The sequence below is a fragment of the Pseudorasbora parva genome, chromosome 9 (genome assembly GCF_024679245.1).
Source record: "Pseudorasbora parva isolate DD20220531a chromosome 9, ASM2467924v1, whole genome shotgun sequence".
Classification (NCBI taxonomy): domain Eukaryota; kingdom Metazoa; phylum Chordata; class Actinopteri; order Cypriniformes; family Gobionidae; genus Pseudorasbora; species Pseudorasbora parva.
Window position 1 is genome coordinate 23615346 of NC_090180.1, and position 20295 is coordinate 23635640.

A 20295-nucleotide genomic window follows, 5' to 3' on the forward strand; every position below is an offset into this window, starting at 1 on the left:
GAGTTTTAATCATTGTTTGAGAATAAGTATTAAGAGGTTATTATGAGCCGTTCTGTTTATTCATGTCAGTCCAGTGACCCCATCCACGCTCAGAGTACGCAATGTGCGTGATAAAAATGGAGCTCTAACACTTTTAATCGCTGCCTATTTTAGTAAGACTATGATGATACATAAAAAACGTTATGAGTACAAAGTGTCTTGTTTAATCTTAAAAATATTAGCCCGAATGTGTCCAATATCAAATCTAAACAGGTGCACTGTTCACAAGCATTAGAATACACAAGCTGCATTAGGTGATTCAAACTGATTTATAATTAGGTCCCCAATAATCTATGGAACATCACAAATAATTTGAATGGCTTGTTTCCACTGAGCAGTACAGTTCAGTATAGTTTGGTATGCAAATTTTGCAGTTTCCTATTGTCAGAAGTTGTGAATGGTACCGTTTCCAAACCATACCGTACCATTTTGTTGGCACCCTTCCATTAGGGTAACTAGCACAGTAGTCCGGTACTAAAGGGTGAAGCCAGACTCACTGCAGAGCGTTGAATGGTTGACAGAAAATCATCACTTGCATGTGCTTTTCGGCTGTATTTTTCCTTGCAGCCTTGGCTCAAATAAAACATGTATTATTGTGACAACAGCCACATGCCGAGAAGTAAGAACAAGATCTGCTGTGTCGTCCACTGCTATTTACTGTGGCGCTTTCTTCTTCACGCGAGAATGACGTTGATCGCATCACCACGCCTATCAAGTAAAGGTGCTGTTGGCAGGGAAAAGCAAGCCAGATCAGGGTTTAACGCCCCAAATTGCACTGAACTTGACTGTACTGAACCGTACTGCTTGGACGAAACGAACCCTAAAGGAGATGTTGCACACTTGTTTGAGAATACATATTATGAGGTTAACAGTCATTCAGTGGCACTGATCCTCAACAAGCCCATCTCCTGCGTGATGACTGCGATCTTCAAACAGATGGAACTGGACAAATATTCTGAATATTACGATGAGCACGATGAGCACCCAGTGGTTGAGTTGTTTTAACCCAGTGGTTGAGTTGTTTTAACCCAGTGGTTGGGTTTAATGTTGCTTAAGACAACCCAATTGCTGGGTAAGAACAACTCAACCATTGGGTTAAAACAACCCAATTGTTGGGTCGGTGTATTTTCAACCCAACTTGGGTGTTTTTAACCCAGCATTTTTTAGAGTGTATGGAAGCTCAAATTTGGAATGAATTGAATATGCTTGCTTTGTTCCCCTCTGCTATGAATGCCCGAGCGGCAATGCGCATTTTACTTTCGGTTTAGAATTAGTGATTTAAAAGCCCCCACTGGTGATACTGGAATTACTGTTGTTGTCACAAGTTGAGTAAACGGTGAAAAAAAATTCCTCACCACCACATGCCTAACTGACACTATTTGATAATTGAACATGTTTTCTCCAGAGCAACTGTACAGCCGAACAAATGCTGTGCATTATTTTCCTGTTAACACTGTGAAGCTGCTTTGAAACAATCTCCATTGTAAAAAAAAAAAAAAAAAAAAAGCTAGATAAATAAAGGTGACTTGACTTCTCTATTACCCCATTTCCACCAGAATGAACCGGGTGATAGTTCAGAGCCAGTGCTAGTGTCAGTGCTAAGTTGGTTCAACTGACGAGCCTTTAAGAACCGGTTTGGCTTTCCACAGGCTAGAGATCCAATCAAATTAGAAAGCTAGGTCTTACGTCACTATATACGTCTCATTTCTCAGCAACGCTAGCGAGGCAGCGGGAAATACAAACACACCAGGCTTGCATCTTGAACAAGCCTTCCATCAACAATGGTTCATGGCTTTATGATCATACATCGGCATCAAAACAAATTTTTGATGAATTTTGAAAATTCTGTGAATCCCACGCATTCGTGCAGCTCACCATGACTGTATAGACAGAGATTACAATCAAACAGCTGTTAGCTTGATTAGCTGCTATTTAAAAAATGGCGGTCACAAGTTTGGGTTCGTCTTGTTGGTCGCAGTCGGTCACGGTAACCCCACCTCCAGTCACTGACACAAGCGGTTCTTACTTCTAGCCCAGCAATGTTTTGGTGCTACTTAAGAACCACTTTTTCTGGTTCGGAGCTGGTGCTTTGGGACAAAGAACCGATTTGAAACTAGGCTCACTGCCTTGGTGGAACAGGGGCATTTATGATCTTTTCAATAAAGTAACAAGACTGAAGAAAGAAAAAAAAAACAGCTAATGTAAAATGTAAATGACAGTGGATTCAAAACCATGTAAAAAGCAAAAGACATGTAACTGGACTTAATCTCCTTAAATTTGTTATACCTTATAGAGTAGATGATTGTTATCTTTGGTTATCATTGAGGATGAGACCTTCCCGCTGAGGCAGTCAAAATAGAGGCTTAACTCTCAGCCGATTCCCAGGTTTCTCTGAGTCTCGTGTTCACTTTTCTCCCTCCGGAACAAGATCTGTGGTAAGGCAGCCCTTAAACAGAGTGCTGTATTGGCGTCCGATTAACAGACCTCTGCAGCCACAGGATAGAATTTCCACAGTTCACAGAGCCTACCGGGTCTCTTTACCTCTGACACATGTCTTCATTTTCTGATGGCTCATTTAGAGACTATGGAATGCTAATACTTTCTGTAGGTCATTAATAAAATTATTAGGCTGATCAACTTTACAATAATTTACAAGACCACAATCAGCCACATATGGAAATAATTTAAAAATATAGCTTTTCTTTTTTGGCTGGCTTGATGCATGCCCAAATGATTGCAATTGTGCTTCAGGAGATGCTTCCTATCTACTTGAGGAAGTAATTTTTATCCATTACATATTCTGTTTTAGGCAGGACCTCTGAATAAAGATTAAGAAAAGATATCAGATTCACCTCTCCAGCTCTTTATAAAGCACTAAGAGCTTTTTAAAAAAAGGTTCTTCTGTGTGCGAGTAGAAAACCTGGCCATTATCTACTTTAGGTAATGTGATTTAATCTTACCCCTACACCGAGTCTCATTTTCAAAACAATTAACTAGGAACTCATGAGGCATGTGTGTTCTGTCAAGGGTAAACCTGGTCTGTCTTGTGACCCACATTTAGCATGCAGGAGGAGACCTGCCCTGCTCTGGTTAACTCTTCTTCTCTGGCATCCTGGGAGGGATCTTAAGGCTCTAATCATTGAGAGACATGCACCGAGTCTGCATGCGCTGCTCTCTCAGAGAAACCATCGTAAATCATCAGCCTACGGATTAGGACTGGGGTAATCATGTCAACAGACGGATTACATTTTGTTTGTCCTTTAGAATACATATCTGAGGAAAAGTCAAATTGGAAACCGTCACTCCAATGCATTTTTCATTAGCGGCACTCTTAAGAAGAACACGTGTGGACGCAGGACATATATGAGTAGAGGGATTTCTGTGCATATTTGTGTGAACTTGAACGAGGCTGCGCATGAGGGTGATTACACATGTATGATGTATGAACTTATCCAGCAATGTTGAGCACAACGATTCATCACAGCAGCTTAGAGTAAGAGTAAGATGGTTTTCTGAGATACAGTACAGCGGTGTGGCACACATAGTGCTCCAGCCTGGACAACAGAAGCAGATATTTACAACTTGCAGTTTTGTAACATGCACAAAGAGGAAGCTGACCAGTCTTTATCCTAAATCATATGACCGTTTCAGCAGACAAAAAAAACCTAACACCAGTAGCAATCTTTCCCTTCAACAACTCAAGCAACAAAACTTTCATGTTATTTTCTAAAGAATGGGAAACAGAGGATTGATGCCTCCACACCTTGATGGTCAAACACAGTCAGGAAGTCACTAGAACACGGCCAGTCAAACACCAGAAAAACTCAAACAGGCTGTTTAGCATTCCTCGTGGTGGTTTTCTTTGCCTAGTTTGCAATGTTTTTCCGGCCCACTTTATATTAGGTGGCCTTACTATGTACTTACATCCAAAAATAATGTAACAATGTAAAAACATGTATGCACACTTTAAGTGCATTGTATCAAATGATTAATTAAAATGTTAGTACATAGTAGCTAAGTCCACCTAATATAAAGTGGGAGTCTTGCCTAATGGCGAGTTCACACTGCACAATTTTAGCCCTGACTTTCACTTGCAGACAGGTTTTGCAAAACCACCGATAAATACTGAAATCATAGGCAAATCAGTGCTCGTTGTGACAACCACGCAGTGTGAATTATCAAAGACGCAATCTGATAGGATCTGCGACGCCCATAAGATATTTGAAATGTTAAAAATATAGACCTGAATCCTGCTGTGTGAAATGTGTTCTGACTGAAAATTAAATTGACAATTACCTACAGCCAATGAGAAAGCAAGACACAGAGCAGCAGAAAGTTCAGGGAGGAGTTATAGACAGGAATATCAGTATTTTTATATATAATAGATATTTACAATTATATCAAACAGAAACAAAGCACACTTGACCAGCCACGACACCAACACTTATACACAAATTATTTATTTACCTCCAACTCTCTTTGTAGGATACAATCCTTGCTCCCTAAGTCTCCCCAACACTTTCCTCCTCACTTTCTCCTTTTCGCTACAAATACAGCGCAAAGACAATTTGGATCACAAGCTTCTTGCGGGCTAAAATTTTTAATAACAATTCCTCTCACGCATGCATGATCTTGTGTTATTTCCTTGTCACTCCCCATGTGTTTGGGTTTGAAAAGTAGTATGTGCATCGGAGAGAGTTGTCGGAACGATCCATCATGCAATGTATGCAGTGAGCAGCAACTGATCGCTACCTCAGATATTTGTGCAGTATGAAAAGAAAAGTTTTACTACTTTGAAATTTGTGCAGTGTGAACTCGGCATAAGACAGTGGCTCCCAAACTGGGGCACATGAGGTGACAGAGGAGGGTACACAAACAAATTCTGAGGAAAAATGCTGTCTAATGTAAAAACAGGAAAATGGTAGTGCTGTGAAAGGCCAAATACATGAAATCCAATCAAATTAGATCAACTTTGCGGTCAAAACTGACTGCATCCACAAAGCAGCATGCATATAATAGATTGTGTGCAGAGTTTTCTGCCTTAGCAAATCTCACTGCATTACTGCAGTTCTCAGCAATGTACCTTTGTAAAAATGGGGTTTTAGCACTTACTAGCATATAGACAGACTGTCAATAGAGATCAATTTAAGACTTAAACTCTCTTCGATTACAAAACATACCCCGTGCGAGTTTTTGTTTTTAATGTTGATAACATGTTATACAAGCAAGAATGCAATTTTTACCAAATATCCACATGATCGCAAATGTGACATTTATTTTACACAACAATTGAACAGACAAAATGGTAATATTAAGTGATGCACTTTTTAAACAAATTATGCAAACATTGAAATGTATTTTTCAGCAGTGTTTTATCAGTGAATAAATCTGCGGCTTTGAACAAATCCGGAGAGTCAATGATTCAATGACTCATTCATAGATACAGTTGCTTGCTTTGTGAACAAATTCATTAATTGCCAGCCACCACCTACTGGCAGTTTTAATTTAATATATAAATGCATAATTTTGTTTTCAAATTTCTCTATTGAATTTCCCTATTCTCTCTCTTTTTTTCATATTTTTTTTTTTTAATATTATCTCCTGACATCATTTATAGCATTGTAACTGAATTCATGCCACTGAGCAGGATTAAACTAAATACATCTAGATGCCACTGCACTGCAAAGATAGCATCTGTTGATACTGATTTCATTTAAATTTATGATTTAGTTTAATTTATTGCTTTATTATTTTATAGTATAATTTTAGGATGGCATGACATTAAACAGGTTTAGAAAATCTTTGCCATTATAAAAAGTGAATAATGTACTAAAAAATCTATTTAAGGGGGAAAATATCATCCCTTCACGAAAATTAAACGCCTCTGGGGATATACCACTCCAAAAAGTTTGGGAGCCACTGGTTCAGTATAAGTTTCATTATATTGACACGTTTTATTATACTTGGCAAGGGGCAACAGATGAAATTAAGACTCTTGGGATACCTCGGGCTTATTTACAGTGTCTGACTTCTGATTGATGAGATCAAGAAGAAAAAAAATATCAAGACACTATCTTGTGGTTCCTCAAAACAAACTGGAAAATAAATTAAAGCAAAGTGGATATATACAAGAACATACTCAAATAATACTTTAAAAAATAGTTTTTACCATTCACAGAAAAGTGTTAGGTACTCTTTAATAGTCGCCTACATGTCAGTCATTTCTCACCCCTCTGAAAACAGAGGCAATGGTCATTAAATGAAAGTCTAGCTTCAGTAACACACGGCCCTGATTGGCTTTTACTACTCAACACCTCTGTGCAATGACAAGCTCTCACAAACTTTTGGAGGGAATGAATATATATATATATATATATATATATATATATATATATATATATATATATATATATTAGATAGATAGATAGATAGATAGATAGATAGATAGATAGATAGATAGATAGATAGATAGATAGATAGATAGATAGATAGATAGATAGATAGATACTCATTGCGATAAACAGAGGCTCTCACACAGCATGACACAGTACTTTCATTATTACTAGGGAAGTGCTGAATGACACATTGTAGTACCTATAAGCGCCTGAAAGAGGTTACTCTGGAAGATGTCAATGACTCTCTGGATGGAGTTTCTCAGCTGTCTGTCTTCAGTGTTACTGAGTTTTGACCGGTATTCCTCCAGCAGTAACAGAGCCCTCTGTGCATCTATACAAATCAGACAGAAAGCCTTCATTAATTACATAATACCGCATCAGAGAGCACACAGCAAAACATTTTAAAACTAGAGTCTACGCTTGTCGTTTTATGTTAATAGAGCCTAATAAGTCGTAAATTACTTTGGTATAAGTTTTAAAATATATGTGGTGATGACTGGACAAAACAACAATGTATGACATTTCTTATTTCCAAAGAGTTTATATTCAGGTACCTTAGAGACATAGTGCGGTAAACGAAAATGTATAACGTTACGGTATTTTAGTCTGTATGTTCCGTTAAGCCTCCAAGAAGTGACTTACCAGCACCAGTGTCAGGTTGTGTAATTGTGTAAAAATATATCCGAAGTTTATCTCACCTTTTTTTCTGACTGGCATGTTTCGGTTGGGCTCGTGCACGATAACCAATCCAGAAGAGCTCGCGACAAAAATTAACAATACACGCTATGATCTCCCAACACTAGTTCGTCCCGAGTGTCAGAGAGGGGTAAGTTGGACGCAGTTGGCATGAAACTCAAATGTTTATCCGGTAAACATGGGGACGGTTCAGGCTGATAGTAAACGAGCCGTTCTGTTTTAGAGTCGAGCGCGAGCTGCACTTCTTTAACCTGACAGTCGAGCGACAGCACAGAATTGAGCTTTACTCCACTGACAGCCCTGCGCTGCCATTCAAAGCACACACAGACGCTGCGATTCAGTCTCCACCGCCAATCTGCTCCGCGGCTGCGGGGGGAAACTGAACATATGTCGCCGCCAGTTGCAGGAGGGCTTCCAAAAAAACTCCCCAAACTGCAAATATACACCTCCCTGCCGTGCGCTTGCAAGGGCTCGGTGTGAACGCAAGCGATTCAAATCCTCACGTCCGCAGTTTCCCTCATTCTTCTTCGCCTTCGGAGGAATGAGGATTGTTTTCCTAAACGTCAAACTTCTTTCGTTATCTCCTCCTCCTTTTTTTCTTCCTATGTGTCAGAAATTCCAAACTTTCCTCCAAAATGGCGTCCCAGGGTTGGAAGAATGTCACGTGATTCTAGACCCTACCCTTGACCGCCCAATCATGGGACTGAGCTACCTTTCAGCTCAGGGTTGGGAAGGTGAGACTTCACACTTTCTTAAAGGAGACTCACTGACTCAAGCAGGCAAGTGGTATAAACAAGGGTCCATATGAGGATATAGGCTCTTATACAAGTCCATGATCATATTATGATTGAACACTGCTATGCCTAGATTGTGTTTTCAATCCAAATGAAACATTCACCGTTAGGACTACACCGGCTTTGACTTAACAATCCACTGCCAAGAAGTTGTAGCTGTTCACATTGAAGCTCAACTGAGGAGGTATTATGTAAAGCCACACAGAACCTGATCTTGAGATGTGACTGCACAAAGTTCTCTGTGTTAATCCAGGGGTGTGATGATGGGTAGAACTTTTGTGTGTGTATTGCAAAACAGATAATATAAATTATATCAATATTTATTATTATAAAATATAAGTGCTGTAAAAAAAACAAAAATCTTTTTTGTGCATTTTGTTGATATGCTGCTTGCAATAATAATAAAAAAATCATCATTAAATAACCTCAAATGAAAACATCCTCTGTGCACTCCAAACTGTCCAATCTCAGAACACACAATTAAGATTGTCTGACACCACAGACACTCAATGAATCATCAGATGCAGATGTGCTTTTCAGATATAACATATATTGACACAAACAACCAAAGCAGTGGCCCAGATTAGAAAGTAGTCATGGTAAAAGAGGATTTTATTTTTAGATGATCATGTTTTATGAATGATCCTCTCTGATCTTGAAGAGGCTACCTCCTTCCTTGCCACAGTACAAGAGCAGTCAGGTTTGTATTGTATCTTGTGGACATTGGATTTGCTCTGAGTGTTAAGTGAGATTTTGCCTTTAGTCCAGTGTATTATGCATATAGTGACAGACGTGCATGCTTCGCTGAAGGCTTCGTTTTTGGGAGTCTGGCATTTTTGTGGACTTTCATACTTTCATTTGTTTTTGTATTTTGTTTTTGTTCAAACTGTGTCAATGTAATCATCATGTATTACCATTTGAGACTGGGCATATTCTCTGTGACAGAATGTGGATCTGTAAGCAATATGACATTGCCGCTTTCCAACACATGTCCATCCCGTCTGGCTCTCTCATACTGAACAGTGATTATAGCAGCTGTTTTTGCTGTCATCTCTGGACAAATTGCTCACAATTAATCTTGGCATAATTCTGGATTTTGGCAGCAGTGTTGGTGAGTGTAGTGGCATGAAATTTTGTCAACAACAAGGGAAATACAACCAAAACGATGCAGGAATTTCTCCGGAGCGTATCATATAATCAGAGAGTATAATGCTCCATCTATGTACAGGAACATTTGTTACTGTTTTGATTAGTAGTTTTTGCTTTGTCACCACTAATGTTAATGTGATGCTGTCACAGTTGCTGTATAGAAATGATTATTTCCAGTTTTGCTCATTTTATTATAATCAATCTTTTTGGTATTATGATAATACTGCTGCATGGCATGTCATTTGATCTTATTCTCTTAATGTGTTGATGGCCTATTAAACAAATCCTAGCCTGTAAACATGATAATTCTCTGGCATAATTTCAGTGGGCTGTAAGGATGCCAAGACATAATCGATCCAGAGTAGCAGCTTATCTTCCATTTGTGCTGCATCTCAGTATATAAAAGGCTATGAGAAATGCCATTCGTAATGGCAACACTTGACATCTCCAATGAAGATTATATTGTAATTCCCTGAGAAGTCAAATTCAGTGATTTTGCATGCACATTTAAATGGATTAATTTTGAAACATCATCATTCAGTGCCTATGGAGGTATTCTTCCAGGAATTCATCCTGCCAGGGGCCATAAAAGAATAAATAAAACATGTTTTTTTAAAAAGATATATAAATACATTCATCCATTTTCCAAACTTGTCCTTGGGTTGTAGGAATGCTGGAGCCTATCATAGCATTTTGGGCCGTAGGCAGAGAAAAACATCCTGGATTGATGGAAACACATTCACACTCTTGAAATGTATTTTCTCTCATTCACACATCCTCCATGTCTTTGGATTGTGGGGAGAAACCAGAGCACCCAAAGGAACCCCACATCAATGTGATGAGAGCAGGAAACGGCCGAATGATAAACTCCAACATCCCTATGACCCTGGTTTGTAGAATCAATAGATGGAAATAAAACTCATAAAAAACACATAAAAAATAAAAAACAAATGTAAACAGGGACAGTGGGTAGCACTGCAAGAAGCAAGAAGGCCCCAACAGTCCAAATACATGCAGGTGTATTGGACATGCCAAATTATTTGGAGTGAATGTGAATGTGTCCCAGCACTCTCATTGCTGGGTTGTGTTGGGAAGGGCATCCGGCTTAAAACCTGTGCCAAATTAAATGTGTGCGAGAAGCAGACACTGCAAATGAGCGGGAATAAATACACATAATAGACAGCTGAATGTAAAGTTACCAAGACTAGAAGCAATCAAGGCTAAACTGACCTTAAGCAAAATAATCAAACATATAGAAACGAAAAGACAACTAAACAAAACCTAATATATTCATAATTTATATATAAAATATAATATCCTTCTCCCCCTCCCAGACGGCGTGGCCTCACTCCGTAAGTGGCAATCTAACATTGGAGGGTGGGAGGGGGATCTGGTGGCGACTGGTAATTATTGGGAGTAACCGGAGGAGCTGGGAAGGTGGTCCTCTATGGCAGACCATACAGAGGGAGGAGCCAAGGCAGAGTCCTGACAGCTTTCCTGGATGGGCGAGACGGAGATCGCAGAGACAACCGCCCAGGATGACATTGCAGGTCTGGAGGTCCAAGGTGATGCTGCCAGCTCAAGGGACAGAAGCGACTCCAGAGGGAGTGCGGACCAACGTGGAATTGGAGGGAAGGAGGATCCCGGAGAAGTTGAAAAGGTTGAGGGCTGAAGCGCAACCATAGGCCCAGAAGTCCACGGAAAAACAAGAGTGACAACGGACCATGGTGGAGCCAGAGGGATGAGGGAGCCTGATGGAGCCCTAGTGATGATGGACCATTACGGAACTGAGGTGTAGCCGACGGGCTGACAGGCCGAGGTGGAATTAAGGACCTGCAGTCCTGCGGTGAACCCAGGGGATCCGTCTCACAGAGCTTAGCTGGTTGAGAGGAGATCCAAGCAGTGATGTGCACAAAGGGTGGGTGGTGGTTGGGTTGTGAAAGTGCCCTTTTTACACTGCAGTTCCCCCACAAACACGATTTCTACCGAGGGGGACCCTGACCCAAACGCAATCTCTACAGAGGGAGATGGAAGATTACTTGGAGTACTTTCAGGGGAAGGAATAAGCGTGAGAGCTGGTCCATAAGTCTATGAGTGGGCTGATTCAATACCAAAGACTCTAGGCTGGACCTGTTGATGGGCTCCGGCCTCAGGATGAAAGGTGCATCAACATTTAGGCTGACTCAATGTTAGGCAGCACTCGCTCATGGTCTGTGGTGGGCATCGGCTCAGCTAGTCCTGGGATGATGGGTGTCAGAATTAATGGTGACATTGTTCTAGATGACTCCCGCAGAGAGGGAGAATCCACATTCCCACAATGTGTAATCTACAAAGTCCACGAAAGGACAGGGATCCACCAGTAGCATCTGGCCTAGAATGTTGTCCATCCCACTGCAGAAAAGCTCATTCAAGGTCTCATCATCCCATCGCAACTGGTACGGCTATAGGTAGCCCTCCACATAATTCTTCAGCTTTGGCCGTTTTGAAGGAAACGGCCCTCTTTATAAGTTTGGATCAGTTCTTCTGTCACATATTGTGGTATTGAATAAATGTATGATGCAGAATATCTCACAATAACTTAAACTAGGAGAATAGACACAGAAGAATATGCAGATAATACAATAACTTTAACACAAACCAAGATGAGAGCCAACAAAGTGCTGAACAGAGCAGTGAGTAAAAATACACAGGGAAAACATAGACAGTTGAACGCAATCAGTTACTAGATAGAAATCTGAAGCTGAAAAAAGCTGAAGCACAAGAAACAAACATTCGAAACGACATCTAAACAAAATCTAATCATGAGACACTGTGTCTGTGATTAAGTTGCATATTCAATTTTAGGACTGGCTGATTCACAAAGGCATGCTTCAGCCCATTAAATCATGGGATTCCAATTTGACAATATTCACTATGCAGAATATTATTATGATTTTATAATTATAAGTAATAATATTGTTTGCCAGCCATGATTGTAAATTATGATTCTAGATTGATTCATAAAGCATCTTAAGGGGCTGGCTAACTTTGACTTTAAGGTGGTAGATAAACATTTGTTCCATGTTGTGGAACAACTGGTACTAAAAACTAGTACTACAGTATGCAAAACTTATAATGTGATCTTTTCAAGATAACAAATGAATGCAACTGTGAATGTTCAATAGTGAACCAAATATAATCTCTTCAGTTTTATTTGTATTAATCTCGAGCATTTTTAACACACCATTCAAAAACGTTGTCCACACCGTGTTGGTGCTCAGATCTCAGTTGCCCAAGGTACTTGAACAATATAAAAAGCTTAAAGTTAAAAGCACAGCAGATCCCACACAGCCATGTGCCATTATTGGTTATAATGGCAGAATATGGACATTTGTTCACCTTTACTACAATCTTTGACAAGTCTGATATTGATAAGAGAAAATGCCTTCCAGTTGAACAATTCTAGATTTAAGATTTACTGAAGGCTTTTGTCTGTCACACATCTAATAAATTAATCTTTGTAAAGGACTGATGATCATACCTTCTTGCTAGGTTAGGTAGAAGTTTGACTTCATATCTGAGTGCGAGGGGAGATTTCCTTTATTTCCTTTTGCTTTATCTATTCCAGACCCTTGTCATGATTAGATGATAGGGGAAGGGGCTTAGAGTGTTTTTGAATGGCCAGATGGCACCCTACAAATCCCACCTTACATCATAAAATAAGTCTGTTAATGTAATCTCCCACAGTAGTATTAATATACAAGACAGGATATCTTATCTACATCCCAGCAGGCCCAACAGAGCACAAGACAGTAGCACACATTCTGCATTGCTGTTTGGAAAAACAAAGTGCTCTGATTTAAGCAAATGGACTGTTGTGCCAAGTGGCACCATTCTGCACTGTGCACCTATGGTACATGGGCAATGATGATTATGTACTTATTGTGTGCTTAAAAAAAAACAAAAAAATATGCACAAAATTGTCAATAAGGAAAATCCATTGAGGACTACAAGGTGCATGGTGTCACATAGATAAAGCTTTGTGTGCCTTTTTGTGTTTTTGTGTGTGTGTGTGTGTGTGTGTGTGTGTGTGTGTGTGTGTGTGTGTGTGTGTGTGTGTGTGTGTGTGTGTGTGTGTGTGTGTGTGTGTGTGTGTGTGTGTGTGTGTGTGTGTGTGTGTGTGTGTGTGTGTGTGTGTGTCTGTGTGTGTGTGTGTGTGTGTGTGTGTGTTTAATCAGTGCTCAACTGCTCATACATACCTCTGCAGTCTAAAACATCAAACTTGCATAATATCTGCATTGGTGAGACTGGTATATTTTAGAGGGGAAATATATGCATATAAATAAATACATGCAGCTAAATTGTAAAGTGTATAAACTTAATTAAGTGTATAAACATCACAAACCATCCGCACACAAAAGAAAATTGTGTATGATTTGCTTTCATTCAAGAATTGCACATTTAACAAATAATTACTAAGGAAACCATTAGTAATATATTAAATTAAACATAAAACTTTGAACTACAAACAACGGAAAATAGTATTTTCTTGTAGAACACATTACTCCAATCATCTGTTTAATTTATATAAAGGATTTTAACAAAAAGAGTGATTAATATGGGTCTAGTTAGGGTTATATGAGTGGGACACTATTTCAAACATATTATTATCAATGATAAAGTATAATCATTATCTAATTTCAGTTAGGAATGGGAGATTATATCTTGAATCAACTTCAATAATATATTATATGTTTCATTATGTTTATATGGTTGTCAGTGCATGTGCCACTATACATATAATTTTGGATTTAATAAGATTTTCCCAAAGAATAAACCTGGAGTCCTCCATGATTCCTGATCATTCCAACAAAAAAAAAAAACACTTGAATACAACAAGTTCTTAATCACCATTCAATTCAGAACTCCTCTCCCATGTCCTTACTCTTATGTCATTTTCTCAATTTCAATACTGTTTATGAATCCAGTCCAGAGCCTGTTCCAGTTAGTGACTGCTCTGAGTTCTTTCCTGAAAGTATATAAACTCTGAATATGTTCCAAAGAGTGATTTTTCCTTATTCTGCTTCAGAGAATTCAATTTCTAAGTCTACCTGAAAGTATTATCCCAGAGTCTGTTACAAGGAGTGCTTTTTCCCAGAGTTTGTTCCTGAGTATTTCCGAGTCTGTTTCTGAAAATTAACTCTCAGATTATGTACCTGAATTAAACAGGAGCAGGAGCGGGCTCTGGAACTGCTTTCTCTGGAATGAACTCAAGAACTTCACTCACAGGAGCAGGCTCTGGAGCTGCTTTCTCTGGAATGAACTCAAGAACTTCACTCACAGGAGCGGGCTCTGGAGCTGCTCTCTCTAGAATGAACTCGAGAACTTCACTCACAGGCGCGGGCTCTGGAGCTGCTTTCTCTGGAATGAACTCGAGAACTTCACTCACAGGAGCGGTCTCTGGAACTGCTTTCTCTGGAATGAACTCGAGAATTTCATGCACAGGAGCGGGCTCTGGAGCTGCTTTCTCTGGAATGAACTCAAGAACTTCACTCACAGGAGCGGGCTCTGGAGCTGCTTTCTCTGGAATGAACTCAAGAACTTCACTCACAGGAGCGGGCTCTGGAGCTGCTTTCTCTGGAATTAACTCGAGAACTTCACTCACAGGAGCGGGCTCTGGAGGTGCTTTCTCTGGAATTAACTCAAGAACTTCACTCACAGGAGCGGGCACTGGAGCTGCTTTCTCTGGAATGAACTCAAGAACTTCACTCACATGAGCGGGCTCTGGAGCTGCTTTCTCTGGAATTAACTCAAGAACTTCACTCACAGGAGCGGGAACTGGAGCTGCTTTCTCTGGAATGAACTCACGAACTTCACTCACATGAGCGGGCTCTGGAGCTGCTTTCTCTGGAATGAACTCGAGAATTTTACTCACAGGAGCGGGCTCTGGAGCTGCTTTCTCTGGAATGAACTCAAGAACTTCACTCACAGGAGCGGGCACTGGAGTTGCTTTCTCTGGAATGAACTCAAGAACTTCACTCACATGAGCGGGCTCTGGAGCTGCTTTCTCTAGAATGAACTCGAGAATTTCACTCACAGGAGCGGGCTCTGGAGCTGCTTTCTCTGGAATGAACTCGAGAACTTCACTCACAGGAGTGGGCTCTGGAGCTGCTTTCTCTGGAATGAACTCGAGAACTTCAGTCACAGGAACGGGCTCTGGAGCTGCTTTTTTCTGGAGCGGGCTCTGGAGCGGCTTTCTCTGGAATGAACTCAAGAACTTTACTCACAGAAGCGGGCTCTGGCGCTGCTTTCTCTGGAATGAACTTGAGAGCTTCACTCACAGGAGAGGGCTCTGGAGCTGCTTTCTCTGGAATGAACTCGAGAACTTCACTCACAGGACTGAGCTCTGGAGCTGCTTTCTCTGGAATGAACTCGAGAGCTTCACTCACAGGAGTGGGCTCTGGAGCTGCTTTCTCTGGAATGAACTCGAGAACTTCACTCACAGGACTGGGCACTGGAGCTGCTTTCTCTGGAATGAACTCGAGAACTTCACTCACAGGACTGGGCACTGGAGCTGCTTTCTCTGGAATGAACTCGAGAACTTCACTCACAGGACTGGGCACTGGAGCTGCTTTCTCTGGAATGAACTCGAGAACTTCACTCACAGAAGCGGGCTCTGGAGGTGCTTTCTCTGGAATGAACTCGAGAGCTTCACTCACAGGAGCGGGCTCTGGAGCTGCTTTCTCTGGAATGAACTCGAGAACTTCACTCACAGGAGCGGGCTCTGGAGGTGCTTTCTCTGGAATGAACTCGAGAACTTCACTCACAGGAGCGGGCTCTGGAGCTGCTTTCTCTGGAATGAACTTGAGAACTTCACTCACAGGAGCGGGCTCTGGTGGTGCTTTCTCTGGAATGAACTCGAGAACTTCACTCACAGAAGCGGGCTCTGGAGGTGCTTTCTCTGGAATGAACTCGAGAGCTTCACTCACAGGAGCGGGCTCTGGAGCTGCTTTCTCTGGAATGAACTCGAGAACTTCACTCACAGAAGCGGGCTCTGGAGGTGCTTTCTCTGGAATGAACTCGAGAGCTTCACTCACAGGAGCGGGCTCTGGAGCTGCTTTCTCTGGAATGAACTCGAGAACTTCACTCACAGGAGCGGGCTCTGGAGGTGCTTTCTCTGGAATGAACTCGAGAACTTCACTCACAGGAGCGGGCTCTGGAGCTGCTTTCTCTGGAATGAACTCGAGAACTTCACTCACAGGAGCGGGCTCTGGTGGTGCTTTCTCTGGAATGAACTCGAGAACTTCACTCACAGAAGCGGGCTCTGGAGGTGCTTTCTCTGGAATGAACTCGAGAGCTTCACTCACAGGAGCGGGCTCTGGAGGTGCTTTCTCTGGAATGAACTCGAGAACTTCACTCACAGGAGCGGGCTCTGGAGCTGCTTTCTCTGGAATGAACTTGAGAACTTCACTCACAGGAGCGGGCTCTGGTGGTGCTTTCTCTGGAATGAACTCGAGAACTTCACTCACAGGAACGGGTTCTGGTGGTGCTTTCTCTGGAATGAACTCGAGAACTTCACTCACAGGAGCGGGCTCTGGAGCTGCTTTCTCTGGAATGAACTTGAGAACTTCACTCACAGGAGCGGGCTCTGGAGCTGCTTTCTCTGAAATGAACTTGAGAATTTCACTCACAGGAGCGGGCTCTGGTGGTGCTTTCTCTGGAATGAACTCGAGAACTTCACTCACAGGAGCGGGCTCAATCAATTACAAACACCATATGAACTGAGTAAATGGAAGGACAAAAATTAAGTAGATCTGAGTAACTGCATTTGGTACATTTAAAAATAAAATTGAGTAGAATAAAATTGGGGGAAAACATTTAAAAATAATATTTATGAATAATATTAACTATTTTTAATTATGAGTAATGTTAACTTTTAATATAAATTTTAATTTCCTCTAAACCTTTGTAAAATTTTCCACACTACCACACTTATGCATAAACATTGGCCTTTATTTTCGTTGAGTACTGTAAAAATATATATATATATATATTAATGTCTCCAATTGAAAATATTCTAGTGTCTGATCACATCAAAAAAATTCAGTTGGCCAAATTGAACTTCTGTGAATTGATGCAATTTCATACAAAAAAAATCATTCAATTTGGCCAACTGAAATGTTTTTATGTGATCAGACACTAGAATATTTTCAATTGGAGACCTGATTTTTGTTACAGTGTAACGTTTACAATACAGCATATAGGCCTACAGTTTTGCCATTTATGCAATACTGCCAACATTTAAACTCATGTAACAAACATTTTAAATAAAAGTAAAAAAAAAAAAAAAAAAAAAAAGTAAAAATTAAACATTTAAAAGTAATTCAAGTGTAATCATCTGGCCTGTTATCGATTTCCTGTTTCTCGAGCCTGAGATGACTCGCGCTCTGTGGGTGCTTTGAACTTCAGACCGCCGTCCTGATGCGCCTCACTCCATAACCAATAAACAAACAGTGCACGGTTTTAAGAACATTTTATTATCCATATTATTAACATTCATTATCTTTAGGAATAAAGTTATGTGTTTTAAGCAAGGCACCAGGTGTTTCAAAGACAGACGCCACACACATTTAGGCATGCATTGTGTCACTGTATGTTGTTTTGTATTAATTATTAATGAAATTGCATTGTTTTAATCAAGTAAATTAACTAAATTTCTTCAGTGTGTAATAAATATTAATAATCTTGATTTAAATTAAGTAATATTTGCGGTTTTTGAAACAGATTGAAATAAATAATTTGTTATTAAAATACTAAATTCTTTTATATTTAGACATTTTATTAAGTTCATAAAGTTAATGTTTACTGCGATATTTACTAAGCCACTGAATTATGCTGAATTATTTACTAAGCCTTATTTACTAATAATTATTTAATTATTTAATAATTATACTGAATTATTGACTAAACCACTGAACTATAGCAACTTGATTTGTGTAGTGTGAAAACATGCCATTTCGCTGATTGTTTTAGTGTGGACATAAGCCAGTTGGCATCTTTAGAAGTTTAGAAATGATGAGAAAGTCATATTAAAATTCCCTAAAATGGTTGTCTTAATGGGAAGCGATTTATTATTGTGAGTGACAAGCCTGCTGTTTTTTTTTTTTTTTGCAGTGTAATCTGAGTACACTTGATTCCACTCTTGATTTGAACAAATCCCAGAGGCGGACAGATAATGGTTTGAATTAGCTTCTTTGACCTCAGGGATTAATCCCAAAATAACAGAGAACACAACAATAGGTCAAATGTGTGTGAAATGTGAAGATAAACAATTGCCATAAAACAGATCTTTTTGGATAAAATTGGGGATTCAATATGCATGGAGAGCTATACATGTTGAACCATGCGAGCACACATTGTTAAAGAAGAAAACAGTTTTTGTCACATTTTAACAGACATTTTGCTCTAAAGACTGCTCTAGAAAAGTAAACTGGGTCTATTACACTGAGTGACTGCATTAAAAAGCTATTGTAAGAGATTAGATCCATTTCTGGCACAGTATGCTATCTCACTCTCGTGTCGTTGTCCATCACGTTTATGGGTCAGTGCTGTCTAACAGCTTCTCTTCTTTTACAGAAGAGGCTGGCTATGTTTTACTCACACTGTGACTTATCACATATTGTTTATGACGCATGTACTCATTGTCTGTTCTCTCATATAATTCTCAGTTTTGTTTTACAGTCTTATCTCAGAGAAGTCATTCTGCAAGGACCATACTGAGGATATATTCTATTATATAATATTTGAAGCATTAAATGATATATTATTATGCAAGACATTTGCATTCAAAGTCTATAGCAAAATCTCTTACAAGGACCGTCATCACCAAATATTCATTAACAACATGGCCTCCACATGATCTTCAGTGGCCTGCAAATCTATGTTCAGATGTTTGAGCCTGGTTTTTAATTAAAAATACATAAACATGTCAGTTCACATACAGTGGATTGAATACAAGTCTTCTATGATGAGTATGTTTTTAATTTCTTTGTTAAAATGCATATTGAACTTTCTTTCTTTCTTTCTTTCTTTCTTTCTTTCTTTCTTTCTTTCTTTCTTTCTTTCTTTCTTTCTTTCATCCTGACATCACAATGAAGAAAGAAAAAAAAAAAAAAAAAAAATACATTTTATAAAACCAAACCAATCCATGTTATTTGATTATGTTTAGTCTTAGTTTTTATCATATGGATGCTTTTTTGCCTGGGTAAGTAGAGCCTACAGCTTCGCCTACAACCTCGGTGGACATCGCTCTTCCGTCTCCCAGACTCCCTCGCCTACGCTCCTCCCACCCACGATTCCAGCGTGGACCATCTGCCATGATTCGGCCTCGCCAGGCACTCTCGTTCAGTCGGCTCCACCTGGGTCAGACCTCGTCCCACCTGTGCTTTGGCCCTCCATCCCTTCATCTTCAGCCCAGCCATCCCTCAGGCTCTGCAAACCGCCCTCAGTCACCTCACCTCCGCTCACCCTCTGTCCTCTTGACCCATACCGTTATCGAGTGAAATTGTCGATGCATCTCGGTAGCCAGGGCTATGGTTGTCTCTCTCGCCGCGGCCCTTCGGCTATGCGGTGGGCTCTCACTCCATCATCACTGCCTCCAGCCGGCACTCTGGTGGGGTCAGGACTGTTACTGAGTCGAGACAGAGAACGAGTTCAAAAAGGGTTGAGTCCAAGTCAAGACCGAGACCAAAGAGAGCGGCACGATCATAGAGATATTTACATAGATTCCCTATTCGACCGATACACACAGGCACTAATAAGGAATATATGTTTAACCTTCTTCGATGGAAGTAATGACGCTGGGGAATACTATAATAATATAATACATTTATATAGCGCTTTTCAAGGCTCTCAAAGTCTTTACATAGAAGGGGGAATCTCCTCAACCACCACTAATGTGTAGCACCCACCTGGATGATGCAACGGCAGCCATATTGCACCAGAACGCTCACCACACACCAGCTGATTGGTGGAGAGGAGATCCTAGATGAGATTTGTCTGATATGAGGTAAAAAAAAAAAAAAACACATACTGTTGGGTTTCTTACAGAAACCGATCATTTCGTGTCTTAAGACATCAATGTGTCGCCACAAGCCACAGGGTTTAATATGGATTTGTGTGTCTATATTTGAGAAGTGTGCCTGAGGAAGAGAGGGCGGGCGGCCTTCTGTTAGACATTTTCA

The 20295-nt window shown here is 40.2% G+C and overlaps 2 protein-coding genes across 10 annotated transcripts in view; both read right to left on the minus strand.

The window, feature by feature from the left end:
• The window catches only part of dlg1b (discs large MAGUK scaffold protein 1b), a 147730-nt gene extending 139945 nt beyond the window's left edge, over positions 1-7785 (minus strand). For 3 of the 9 annotated variants that reach the window (XM_067454358.1, XM_067454355.1, XM_067454354.1), the window contains exons 1-2: positions 7133-7784; positions 6634-6765 (exon numbers count right to left, since the gene is read on the minus strand). In XM_067454358.1, coding sequence (XP_067310459.1) covers positions 6634-6765; positions 7133-7151 — 151 coding nt within the window. In that variant the 5' untranslated portion in view covers positions 7152-7784. Of the gene's footprint in view, positions 1-6633; positions 6766-7132 lie in introns of all 9 variants that reach the window. The other 6 variants (XM_067454360.1, XM_067454357.1, XM_067454364.1 and 3 more) reach the window with 4 other exon arrangements.
• Positions 7786-14273: 6488 nt separating this feature from the next.
• On the minus strand, positions 14274-19533 carry LOC137089834 (calphotin-like). Its single transcript, XM_067453408.1, has 3 exons — positions 19482-19533; positions 15394-16787; positions 14274-15311 (listed from the first exon to the last, which is right to left on the minus strand). The coding sequence occupies exons 1-3, from the start codon at positions 19531-19533 to the stop codon at positions 14274-14276; spliced, it is 2484 nt and encodes an 827-aa protein (XP_067309509.1).
• Positions 19534-20295: the final 762 nt, after the last annotated feature.

What these genes read in the sequence shown, in the direction of transcription:
- LOC137089834 (XM_067453408.1), bottom strand. Translation starts at nt 19,533, where the DNA reads ATGGCTGGGCTGAAGATGAAGGGATGGAGGGCCAAAGCACAGGTGGGA. An exon ending in CAAAGCACAGGTGGGACGAG is followed by an intron (nt 16,788 to 19,481) that starts GTCTGACCCAGG and finishes CTGTGAGTGAAG; the next exon opens with TTCTCGAGTTCATTCCAGAG. An exon ending in CAGCTCCAGAGCCCTCTCCT is followed by an intron (nt 15,312 to 15,393) that starts GTGAGTGAAGCT and finishes AGTTCATTCCAG; the next exon opens with AGAAAGCCGCTCCAGAGCCC.